The sequence below is a fragment of the Canis lupus genome, chromosome 17, assembly GCF_003254725.2.
Source record: "Canis lupus dingo isolate Sandy chromosome 17, ASM325472v2, whole genome shotgun sequence".
NCBI lineage: Eukaryota > Metazoa > Chordata > Mammalia > Carnivora > Canidae > Canis > Canis lupus.
Genome location: NC_064259.1, coordinates 29,566,581 through 29,579,239, shown reverse-complemented (window position 1 = coordinate 29,579,239; position 12,659 = coordinate 29,566,581). Strand labels below are relative to the sequence as shown.

At 45.6% G+C, this 12,659-nt stretch overlaps 1 protein-coding gene and 1 long non-coding RNA gene across 14 annotated transcripts in view; one reads left to right on the top strand and one right to left on the bottom strand.

Moving 5' to 3' along the window:
* The window catches only part of LOC112664528 (uncharacterized), a 52,185-nt gene that overhangs the window by 21,036 nt on the left and 18,490 nt on the right, over positions 1-12,659 (bottom strand). For 5 of the 11 annotated variants that reach the window (XR_004806324.2, XR_003139798.3, XR_004806323.2 and 2 more), the window contains exon 5: positions 3,873-3,942. This is a non-coding gene — a long non-coding RNA (uncharacterized LOC112664528). Of the gene's footprint in view, positions 1-318; positions 887-3,872; positions 3,943-12,659 lie in introns of those variants that run through there. The other 6 variants (XR_004806327.2, XR_003139795.3, XR_004806326.2 and 3 more) reach the window with 4 other exon arrangements.
* Positions 5,945-12,659, top strand: part of EIF2AK2 (eukaryotic translation initiation factor 2 alpha kinase 2) — a 38,789-nt gene continuing 32,074 nt past the window's right edge. The window contains exons 1-4 of one of the 3 annotated variants that reach the window (XM_025454165.3): positions 6,107-6,192; positions 7,189-7,234; positions 11,669-11,800; positions 12,185-12,305. In XM_025454165.3, coding sequence (XP_025309950.1) covers positions 11,682-11,800; positions 12,185-12,305 — 240 coding nt within the window. In that variant the 5' untranslated portion in view covers positions 6,107-6,192; positions 7,189-7,234; positions 11,669-11,681. Of the gene's footprint in view, positions 6,193-7,188; positions 7,235-11,668; positions 11,801-12,184; positions 12,306-12,659 lie in introns of all 3 variants that reach the window. The other 2 variants (XM_049095636.1, XM_025454164.3) reach the window with 2 other exon arrangements.

Here is a 12,659-nt window from a genome sequence, read left to right as displayed (position 1 = left end):
CCTCAGAACACCAAGAAAATTTGGATAAAAATTCTTAAAAATACTTTTAGTTGATGGGGAGCCTGGGTGGTATAATCAGTTAAGTGGCTAACTCTTGGTTTTGGTTTGGGTCATGATCTCATGGGTCGTGAGATCAAGCTGTGACAACAGGCTCCACAATCAGCAGGAAGTCTGCTTGAGATTCTCTCTCTCCTTCCTTTGCCATTCTCCCAACCCATCTCTCTCTCTCTTTCTCTCTCTCTCTCTTTCTCTCTCTCCCTCTCCAAAATAAATAAATAAATCTTTTTTTTTTAATTTTATTTATTTATGATAGTCACACACACAGAGAGAGAGGCAGAGACATAGGCAGAGGGAGAAGCAGGCTCCATGCACCGGGAGCCCGACGTGGGATTCGATCCCGGGTCTCCAGGATCACGCCCTGAGCCAAAGGCAGGTGCTAAACCGCTGCGCCACCCAGGGATCCCTAAATAAATAAATCTTAAAAAAAACCAATTCATTTCTATTTAAGCACTTAAGGACACAGTAGTTTTTGCTCAACATCACATTTCCGGTACAGGGCTACACATAGTAGGCACTCAATAAATATATATTGAATAAAGGGGATTCCTTTTTTTGACAAGAGGTTGTTTTTAGAATATTAGATCAATTATGATGCTTTTGATGTAATAAACATAATATGAAACACAAATTGGTTAGCAGGAGAAAGAAGAGGAGGGGAGGATTCTTTTAACGGACTGGTCTAGGCTGTGTCTGGTGCAGATGCTGGCTTGATCCAGAGCTCAAACAAGGACCCGATTCTTAATCTTCGCTTCTCAGCAGTACTCTCTCATGTAGGCTCCATTTCAAGAGAGGTTTCTCCTTGTGCAGTATTGGGAGACAGAAACCACTGTATGTTAAGCATAAGGATTTAGTAGGAAATGAATGCATGCATATATGTTGGAAGGGCTGGCAGGATGGAAACCAGGAGACTTCCACTATATCTGCTATCCAGAGTTTAGGATTCTGTCACTGCCACTGCTTCCACCACTGCTGCCACCACATATGCCCTATGCCCTTGGAGAATTGACAAGGGAACTTGAGTCCAGCTCCTGTATGCACCACTGAGCACAGGAGCTTGCTTATCAGCTCGTTCTTTCACAGGACAACCTTTTCCTCCCTTCTGTCTTTCAAACCTTGTGCCATTGTTCATCAGTCATTGGCAGAACCCAAATTATGTCCAGAATTTTAACTCCACAGACATCTGGAAAATGTGATTTTAACCTTCCATACATTATAATCCAGGGATTAGGAAGACATAGAAGGGAGTGAGAACGGAAGCTAAATAAAAATATTATCTAGTGCAGTCCACTGCTTTGGCTAATAATCTTTCAAGCAAACAACAGAACTATGTTCCCACCTAATGCTGCCATCCCCTCCTTCAAAGGAAAAACATGTTTATCCTATCCCCTAATCTCTACACCCATTGCTATGTGATCTTTCTTCCTCTTCTCTTTTAGTTACAAATTCCACCTTAATACACTCTAACCTAGGGGCATCTGGGTGACTCAGGTCATGATCCCGTGGTCCTGGGATCAAGTCCTGCTTTGGGCTCCCCACAGAGAGCCTGATTCTCCCTCTGCCTATGCCTCTACCTCTCTGTGTCTTTCATGAATAAATAAATAAAATCTTAAAAAAAAAAAGACACTCTATTTTTTAAAAGATTTATTTATTTATTTATGATAGACATAGAGAGAGAGAGAGAGAGGCAGAGACACAGGAGGAGGGAGAAGCAGGCTCCATGCCGGGAGCCTAACGTGGGACTCGATCCTGGGACTCCAGGATCGCGCCCTAGGCCAAAGGCAGGCGCTAAACCGCTGAGCCACCCAGGGATCCCCAAAAAAAGACACTCTAACCTAAAAACTGTCATGAAAAATTAAATTAACCACCACCAGCAAATCTCCTATAAAGGGACAGAAGGAAGCAATCAAAAGTAGTTCACTAATACCTACAAAAACAAAGCAAGGAAGAAAAATGTATACCTTCTGTGGTCCTTTATTCTGAAACAGGTCATGAGACCATAGTATCAATCAGCCCAGCCAGTTTGGTAACCCCTGTATTTCCTTGCTGGCCTGATGTTGTCATGAATCTGCAATATCCAGATGTAGTTTCAAATTCCTATTTAAGGAATTGTGTGTCCCCTAGTGGAAACAGCCCAATGTCATAGGAACAGGAAGCACTATTTTGCAAGTGCATAATTAGGTTTATTATTTTATTTTTTAAAAGATTTTAGGGACACCTGGATGGCTTAGCAGTTCAGCATCTGCCTTTGGCTCAGGGCGTGATCCCGGGTCCGGGGATCGAGTCCCGCATCAGGCTCCCTGTAAGGAGCCTGCTTCTCCTTCTGTCTAAGTCTGTGCCTCTCTCTGTGTGTCTCTCATGAATAAAAAAAATATTTAATTAAAAAAAGATTTCTATATATTTATTTGAGAGAGAGAGCATGCACACCCATGCACATGCACAAGGAGCAAAGGGAGAGGGAGAAGCAGACTCCCCACTGAGCAGGGAGACCAATGTTGGCTAACCCCAGGACACTGAGATCATGACCCGAGTGAGCCAAAGGCAGACACCTAGCTGCCAATTAAGCCACCCAGGCGCCCCAAACTAAGTAGGTTTAATGTGGGACACAACCCTCTCTTAATTTTACTGTTTCCTGAGTTCATGTATCTTGGCGATGGACAAAACAGCAATTTGGTTTAGCACATACACTGCCCATGAAGGGTAGTACACTCAGCTTGCTAAGTATTGTCTCCTACTTGGGGCTACACCTGAGTCCTCATTACTCCATCTTATTGTCCGATACGGCCAGCTACTTGGGGAAATGGGGTTCATAATAAAATCACTGAATCCTACATCAGTCACTTCTTTTTCTGTAAAACGGGTTTAGTAAGGGATATGATGATGGTGAGCAAGGTATTCAGAATGTCCACCAATGATGATGCTGGCAGAAGAATTGCAGGAAGGAAAAGCAAATCCATATCTGCAATAAATGTTTACCCCCACACCTCAGAGGGCAAATCCCTGCCCACTCCATGAAGGAAGGGTTCCACAAATAACTCTCTGCCATAAGGTAGTTATTTGGTCTCTGTTGGCATGTGGTACTCTACCCTGGGGCCCAGAGTTGGTCCCTTATGTGAGAATGTTGGCTGCTTAGCAGCCAGATCAGTCTTGATGAGAATTTCGTGTTGATGAACTCACACATATCATATGTTCCTACTGCCATAGTTTCCTCACTCCCTGAACAAACATCATGGTGGCTGGGGAAAAGACTGACGTCTACACAAGTCTTCCTGCACCCCCCTCCCCTTCTCAAAAGCCTCCTCAGAAGTGGATGCCTTTGGTAAACATTCACAATATGCTCATAAGCTGTCTAACTGGCTTACCCACATTGTTTTCCTCAGACCACCTTATCACCAATTCTCTGATCTTGTTCCTTCCAAACTTCTCAAAATCTGGCTAACCTGCTAGACTCTGGTTCTGTCCAAGACACTGGCTTTCTGTCTTTCCACGTGACAACTAGAAGACAGTTGCCTTTCCAGTTGACAATGTACTGCTCAAAGTTGTGTTCACGGGGAGGATTTCCTTTCTCTCAGTATCCTTTAGGGCCACCTCCCAGAGGGGCTATGGTAACCCACTTCTGGTTAATGCCAGTGTACTGTGTTTCAGGCTTTTTCTTTCTCAGTCATCTGATCTCAGGAAACTCCCCACAAGCTCAGACATGTAGGTTGACAGAGCAGGGGTAACTGTCCTGAGGGTCTTAGATACCTGCCATCATCCTCACTGAAATCAGGGAGCTGTTCCAATGGTAGCATCTCCCATCAACATTCCCTACGTACCGTGATCAGCCATTACAGAGCTTTTCAAGGATGTGGATGCTCCCCACTCCAATGTGGTCCTTTGGATCTTCTTGGGAGGCATGGTTAGGGAACAAAGGAACAGGTTACATATCATCAATCTACTCCAATATCCTGAGTCCCTAAGTATTTCTGATTTATCTGTATTAGTGGCATCACAGTTTCACTGAGCCCAGATTGCAGTAAACCAATTGAACAAGCTGTTAGAGCCATTTCCAGCTGCTGAAGCCAGAACACGGAGTGCATAATCTAAACTATGTTCATTTTCTAGTGCCACCTTTAGAATACTTTCTGTGCATATTTCCTGGATTTCTGCTGATAAAAATTAGTGAAATCTTGCAAATCTTTTGTTGTGTAAACTATCTCCCCTGGATCAAATCTTACCCATATCCTCTTGGATATCAGATGTTAGCATCTGATTCTAGGTCTAGGCATGTGGAGAATCAGCACCTCCTTGTAAGGTGGTTACCTCATAATCTTCCAACCAGGCTGTACCAGTCTTATCAAACTAGAATGGAAGGACTGTGGAGACTCAGCAAAATTTGGGAGGGTACTGATACTTGGATCCACTCAAATCCACCCAAATCCCAGGACCTCGTTCTTTCCCAATCAATGGCCTCAAAGTTCATAGAAGCAGCCTGGGGAGGCAATAAATTAAATTTGTATTGCACAAGTCTGCTATATGCAGCATCAGACTCTGCACCGAATGTATGCAACATTAGCCCTGACACTAAAGAACTACAAGGCTCTTCTGGGCATTTTTTTTTTATATAAGAATCATTTTGGTATATATATTTTTTAATTGTTTATGATAGTCACAGAGAGAGAGAGAGAGAGAGAGAATGTGAGAGAGAGAGAGAGGCAGAGACACAGGCAGAGGGAGAAGCAGGCTCCATGCACTGGGAGCCCGACATGGGATTCGATCCCGGGTCTCCAGGATCGCGCCCTGGGCCAAAGGCAGGAGCCAAACCGCTGCGCCACCCAGGGATCCCCTCTTCTGGGCATTTTTAAAGCTTGTATCCTCTGACCATGCTTGAGCTTGTCCTTTTGTTTCTTAAACTGTCTTGGGCAGTTCAGGCGCCTCAAAAACTCAGAAATCCTGTCACTGCTACTACTGTTGCTGCAGTCACAGCCACCACACACTGACAAAACTGGCAAATAGTCCCATGAAAATTCCCACCATTGCTGGAGCTTTTTGTCATCTGGACTTTCCACAGAAAGATGGATTTTTCTCCCATCTACCTTTCAAATCGTTGCATGAGTACTTCACATTTGTGGAATTTAAATCATGCCCAGGACATGAGCTATAAAGAAAATAGAGCGTTCAGTTCAACCACTGATAACCATTGAATTGAAATTCCAGGGGGATGTAGAAGAGAAGTGGGGAGGGACTCCTAGAGCCAATGCCAAATATTGAATGTACATCTGAGTTCCATCTAGGGACCACCTCACTCCCTCACTCCAGCTAAGATGCTGAGGGTACAGACTTCTGGTTCTAATCCCTGCTCTCCTGCTTAATGACTGTGTCACTTCTCTGTGCCTCAGACCTCAGTTTCCTCATCTGTTAAATAGGTATAGTAAAAGCATCTACTTGTCAATATTGTTTTAAGTCCTCCGCACTCCTCGAGCATCGTATCCATTTCTTACAAATCCAGGACTATTAGTGGGGTTTGGTGGTAAAACTCCAGGAGTTCCCACAGGGGCAGATGGTTCTCCTAATTGCTGGACTGGCCGGTGCTTAGAACTAAGAGTGCTGGCCAGGACCTGCGGAATGGATGGATGGGTGGGTGGGTGGAAAATGACTAAAGGAAGGCTATGTCCCCAGGTGTCTTCATCCCCAGTCTTGTAAAGATGAGGAGGCAGCAGAGGGAGAAGGAAGCAGCAGAGTGGTGACCTTGAGTTGGATCCTGGCGTGGCCGCTTAACCAGCAGCAGGCCTCTGGGCGAGTTAATTCACCAGTTTCTCGGAGCGTGAAACGGAGCTGATGATGCCCACCCCGGCGGGCTGCGGGTGGTGCTCCGAGGCCCCGCGCGGACCCTTCCCGCCCTGGCGGGAGCCGGGCTGGAAGCCGGGCTGGGGGGAGGCGGGGGGCCTCGCTCGGTCCTTGCGCGCCTCGCAGCGGAGGCGCCGCACGTGGGGCCGGCGCGCGGGTTCGCGGCCCGGGAGGGAGGGGTCCAGCGCGGGTGCGGGAGCGGCCCGGTGGCCGGAGGGAAGGCGGGGCCCGCGGGGAAACCGAAACTGAGAGCAGCGAGCGGCCCGGACCCTGCAGGCGGCGGCGGCGGCGGCGGTGCGGGGAGAGCGGGTGAGCGCGGCGAGCGGGGCTGCGGGCGCCCGGGGAGGGCGCGGGGCGCGGGGCGCGGGGCGCGGGGCGGGGGGGGGCGAGCCTCGGGCCCGGGGCGCGGACGCCGGGGAGAGGCCCCGAGCCCTGGCCCCACCCCGGCCCCGCCGCCGACGTGCGGGGCCCTTCGCGGAGCTCTTCGCGGAGCTCGGGAACCGATCGCGGGGCGCGCTGCGCACCGAAAACCATTTTTTTTTTCTTTTCCCGCGAAGAATTTCTGTAAGAGCAAATAACGCATTTCCCAGGCCAGGGTGGGGGGTGGCGGGGGATCCAGTGGAAAACAGAGAAGTTGTGGAATAGGACAGGCACATGGGCGACAGGAGGCCTGGATTTCCCGTGGTGGCTACACAGGCCCTGGCCGAGATCCTGCTGTCCCCGCGCTTGCAGCGGCTTCCCGGGCGCGGCCTCAGCCCCCACCCCCACCCCCACCCCCACCCCCCGCCCCCCTGCAGCGCGGCACCACCCTGCCCCCCACTCCTTTCTCCACACTGCGACTGCCGAGGGGTCAAGTCAGAACAGGACACCCCTTGCTCGGAAGGTCCCAGGAGCTCACCATCTCATCAGAAATCCGTCAGCGGGGCGCCTGAGTGGCTCGGGGAAGCCACGGACTGGTGATTTCTGCTCGGGGTCAGGGTGATGGTGCACAGCCCCCAGCTGTCTGGGAGGCCCCGTGCGCTCCGTGTTCAGCGGGGAGCCCGCTTGAGAGTCCCTCTCTCCCTCTTCCCCTACCCCTTGAGCGCTCTCTCTCTCTCAAATCAATCAATCTTAAAAAATTTTTTTGGTAAATGTCGAATACAAGGCCCTTTGCTCTCTCCCCTGGGACCAGATAGGTCTCATCGCTTTTCTTGGGTTACAGCCAAGGACATGCCTGCCCCCGAGCCTTTGCATGCCCTTTCTTCTTCCTGGAAAGCTCTTCCTCCAGGTGCCTGCATGGGTCATTCTTTTGCTTTAACCCTGTAGGTCTTGCAATGCCATTTCATTACAACAGCCTTCCCTGAACAGCCAGGTATGTAAAAGAAACCCCGCCCTTCCCTGACTGTCCCTTACTCTGCTTCAGTTTTCAGCATAGTAGTTATCAGCCCCATGACTTTTTTTTATGGACTTGTCTGTGCTCCTCCACTAGTAAGTTCACAAGAGCAGGGTTTTGTCCCCTGGAACCATCCTAGCACCTAGTCATAATAGGTTCTCATGAAATAATCTGTTTAATGAATGGTAATTCATAAATTCTCTTTTGAATTACAGAATAAGAAGACTTCCTATCCCTGTGATTTCTTTAGTACTCAAAATGTCTCCCAAAGGAGAACAGAAAGATAAACTCTGCTGCCACTTAGGAGCTTAGCATTTGGGGCCGATTATGCTCTTCAATTCGCTTCATTGAATCTGAAGAATCCCTAACACCAGACCTGCCGTTTATTCATTTAACTAATCAGATAGTAGTTGAATGACTGTTGTATGCCAAGCATTGTGCAAGCCGTGGAGGGGGGCTGGGTCCACAGAAAACTCAGAATCTGCCAGGACAGAGGTACAGTCAAAAGTAAGATGACTAAGATGGGTTCATGAGTAAAATGGATACATAACACTTGTTAGTGATTTTCGGTGGGGATTTCTTTTAGGAAACCGATAATAGAGAATTAAAACAAGATTTACTGACAATAGTTGAAAAGAAGCCTGCTGTTTCTTTTTTCCAGACTTGAAAAACATGCACTTTTACAAACATGTTAATTCAGCACTTTCTTAGTTTGCATACATATTTCACTTAAATTTCAAACTGGCTTGTCATCCTGATGATCAGCAGTTACTTAACATTAAAAGTACTTAGGACTTAGCATTTATAGAACTTCAGGTTATAATTGCTAAGGGCTCTTCTATACCTGCTGTTCTGATATCTGTGATCCCCTCCCAATCTGATGTATGGTCTCATGGTTGTGACCAAAGTAAATGACACTGGTTCCTAAAAATAATCGTTCATCTACAGATCCTTATCAGAAACCCTTGGGCCATGCATATTATAGTATTCCTAGAGTTTTGGATTTTTAGAAAGGAAAGGCAGCATAAGTCTTGTCTGTTATAGAGTGCTCTCAGCAGTTTTGGGGGCAGCACTCTATAATAAAACAATTTCTGTAGTGTGGTGTGTAAGTGAACAACCAAGTTTCATAAAGACTATAGATGGCTTGTGTCAGCTCAGGTCTAGACAAGGGGCTGTAAACCTATCAAAAACCAAACAAAAACAAAATAAACCTCAGTTTTTAGTGCTTTTTGGATTTTGGAATTGCAGACCAGGAGCACCATTTATTGAGGGTTAATGGTGTGGGGGACTCTGCTGGATGCTTTTCATCTGATTTATTTCTCACAACAGTATCTAAATCGGGGGTTTTTATTCCTGTCTTCAGGTCACAAATGAAAGGTTCAGAGAGGGTGTGGCCCAGATCAGTGTGGCCTCTAAAACTTGACTGTCTCCACAACACTAAGCAGTAATGTGACAGCTTTGCCTTTGCGCAGACTCTAGGTACTTCCAGCCACCACCATTGCTCCCCTGAACCTCAGCAGCAGCCTCTGCTTGGTCTCCTTGCTTCTTGTGGTCTGCTCCCCTGTCCACACCGGTCCCTGCCGCCATACCTTATTCTTTACATAGTATCAGAATAATAATTTAGAACAGAAATCCAGGGGTGCCTCGGTGGCTCAGTCGGTTAAGCGTCTGCCTTCATCTCAGGTCATGATCCCAGCGTCCTGGGATCGAGCCCCACATCGGTTTCCCTGCTCAGTGGGGAGCCTGCTTCTCCCTCCACTCTGCACCCTCACTTGTGTTCTCTCGAGCACTTGCTCTCTCAAATAAATAAAAATCTTAAAACAACAACAACAACAAAAAAACAACAAAAAACCCCCCATTAGGGCAGCCCTGGTGGCGCAGCGGTTTGGCGCCGCCTGCAGCCTGGGGTATGATCATGGAGACCCGGGATCGAGTCCCGCATCGGGCTCCCTGTGTAGAGCCTGCTTCTCCCTCTGCCTGTGTCTCTGCCTCTCTCTCTCTGTGTCTATGAATAAAAAATAAATAAATAAATAAATAAATAAATAAATAAATAAAAAATAAAATAAAAATAAAAAAACCATTAATCCAATCACATCCCCTCTCTACTTAGAGAATGTCCAGTAACTTCCTATTGCAATTGGAATACCATCCATCAGTTGCGACCATGACCTATAAGATCTATACGCGCTGACCTCTCTGACTCACTTCCTGCTTTTTTCCCCCTCACTCACTATGCAGCCATCCCCTTGATCCCTTGATGTTTTTATTCTCCCTTCAAAGGCCATGGTGGTTACTGAGTTACTTTTCCCCCATATCTTGATATAATGGACTCATCATTCAGTCTTCATTTAAAATTGCCTCCTATGAAAGGTCTTTCCTGACCACTGTATCTAAAAACCACCTCCCTCATATCTCTGCCTCTACCTACCAACTCACCTTCTATGCCACACCCCTATCTAATTTCACAATAGCACTTCTGGCCATCTTATCATATTATCCACTCCCGTTATCTGTTTCTGTGCATGGCCATTTCCTGTCTTCCCTCAGGTCAGGTGTTCATTTGTCTTGTCCACATCTGTATACTCATTGTCAGAATGGTGCCTGGCACTCGATGAGTGTTTATTGAATAAATGAAGAAAGGATCCCCAGAAAATAGCAGATGAAGAAAAGGGAGCAGATGAGGGGGTTTCAAGTAGAGTATTTAGTTTTAACAGGTCATCCTTTCATTTTCCTATACACTATCCAAGTGTTGGACATTTACTACTTGTCACTGGGTATTGGTGATACAAAGATGAATAGGACGTGGAACCTGCTTCCCAAAAAGCTCACTGACTGGGCTGTTATGAGGGCTGAGCCAGGTGGAGTGGCAGGCCCTTGGAGGACTACTGGCTGCCCCTCCAACATCAAAGAAAACTTGTCAGCCTCACAGATGAGTAGGAGTTGCCTGGTAGACAGAAGGTGTAGATACTGCATTCAGAGCAAAGCGAAAAGCATGTGACAAGTAATGCAGATGGAGGAAGGTCTGCTGATATTTTGGTATTCATTCATTGATTATTGACCCCCTATAATAACAGCCTGGCCCCCTCCCTCTTGTGGCTCATGGTCTCTTTTGGAAGATAGTCATTTATATAAGCAATTGCAGTAAAGTGAATAAGAGCTGTGATGGAGTGCCAAACAAGGACTTCTAGGGTCTCTGGGAAGGGACCTCTGAGCTGTGATCTCTAGGAAATGGGAGTTGACCAGGTGGAGGCAGTGGAAGGAGTGGAGTCAAGGAGGCAGCCTATTGAACAGAAACAGAGTCATGAAATAGTCAGGGGTAGAGGTGTTAATGATGGTGATAACCATCATTGTGTAGGTGAAATTTAAACCCATAAGTCTAGAGGTGATCACCAGGGGAGTGAGTGTTAGTAGAGCAGAGAGGAGATCTATAGATATCCTATTCTGTAAATTGTCTTTTCATTTTCTCCATAGTGTCCTATGTAACACAGATGTGTTTTTACTTTTGTTAAAGCCCAATCTATCTGTTTTCTTTTGCTGCTTGTGCTTTTGCTGTCATCGCAAAGATTCCATTGCCAAATCCAAGATTATGAAGATTACCCTTATTTTTTCTTCTAAGAGTTTTATAGTTTTGGCTTCTATATTTAGATTCTATATTTTTTTAGATTTTCATTATGACTTAAATCACTGCTACTCTCTTGGTCTAATAGACCCATAAATTGGGGTCATTATTTATCCAGGTAAAAGTGACTAATGCATATTTTAAAGGGAAGATTTTTGAGATTTCATTGGGGCATCTATTTCTATATAGTGAAATCTTCGATCATTTATAGACTTCACTTTATATGTATACTCTCAACCTTTTTTTTCTCATCATGAAGAATTCTGATTCTACTCGTGTAGCCTTTTTACCTTCTCACGCAGGTGGAGATACCTGTACCTGACACTCACTGGCAGCAGAGAGAAAAGTGGAAGAAAAAGACCCCTTTCCTTTTTTTGACCAGTTGAGTTTGGAAGTAGAAAGTTTTGGAGAAATTAGCTTGGTGTGCAGTTCATGAGAGAAAAAGATTTTGTAAGACGTTTTCTCTGGATTTATGTGGGGCTGAAATGAGTCTATAAGAAAATTCTTGAGACGCTTGGGTGGCTCAGCAGTTGAGCGCCTGCCCTCAGCCCAGGGTGTGATCCTGGAGTCGGGGATCGAGTCCCGCATCGGGCTCCCTGCATGGAGCCTGCTTCTCTCTCTGCCTGTGTCTCTGCCTCTCTCTCTCTCTCTTCTCTGTGTCTCTCATGAATAAATAAGTAATTTTTTTAAAAAAAGAAAATTCTTCTGATCCTTTTTTGTCTCCTGCACTGAATTGGGAAAATGAGATTAAATATATTCTGTGTCACTTTTTTCAAACATCTCTTCTGTTCTAGGTTACTAGAGGAAATGGCCAATCAGCGTCCACCAAGTTTTTTTATTGAAGAACTTAATATATTCTGTCAGAAGCACAGAAAGGTACTTAAGTATAATGAACTGTCTAAGGAAGGACCTGCACATAACTTAAGGTAAATTTCTACTTTCTAAAGACTTTTTTAAAGCATTCTCAATACCCATTGTGGGTCTCAACCTGACAACCCTGAAATCGAGAATTGCATGCTCTACTGACTGAGCTAGCCAGGCACCCCAAATTGCTGTTTTTTTTTTTTAAAGGTATAGCTGTATAAAATATGAACTGGAAGAATGGCAACTCTGGCATGATTTTGAAGTACATAATTAGCTCTAGAGCAAAGATGATGTGCTATTTGGCTGAGTGAGGGTGACTGCTTAAATTCTATATTGAACAGGTTAAAACCTTCAAGGTAGTTATGGGAGACAGTGTGATTGGAATACTTGTCTGTAGATAATGCAGGAATTTTATAACATTTTATGAATATTGCCTTTGTAATCAGATTTACATTCCAAGCTATCATAGATGAGAGAGAATATCCAGAAGCTGAAGGTAAATCAAAGAAGGAGGCCAGAAATACTGCAGCCAAATTAGCTCTTGAAATACTTCATAAAGAAAACAAGGTGAGTAAATGCCCCTTCTAACTTTACTTTGCAAGAAAACACACACAGAATAAAGCTATTCACAAGTACTTTTACATTCAGAAGTTGGGTCTTTTTCCTCCATCTCCTTTTCTGTAGAGCCTAGAGTCAGAGGTATATCTAGGAAGTAGTGGGCAAAGCCTGAAAATTACCTCTTTAGAATGCCAGCACTAAAGACAGCCTATGAAGTTGAATGCATAGGAAAGGAAACAGTGAGAAATGAGTTGACAGGTTCTGACAGGAGTCTCCCACCTGATTGAGGACAAAGAACAAAGAGATGGAAGGACCTTGCGGAGAATGACTGATCAGCAGGACAGGTGATGGAGAATCAACACC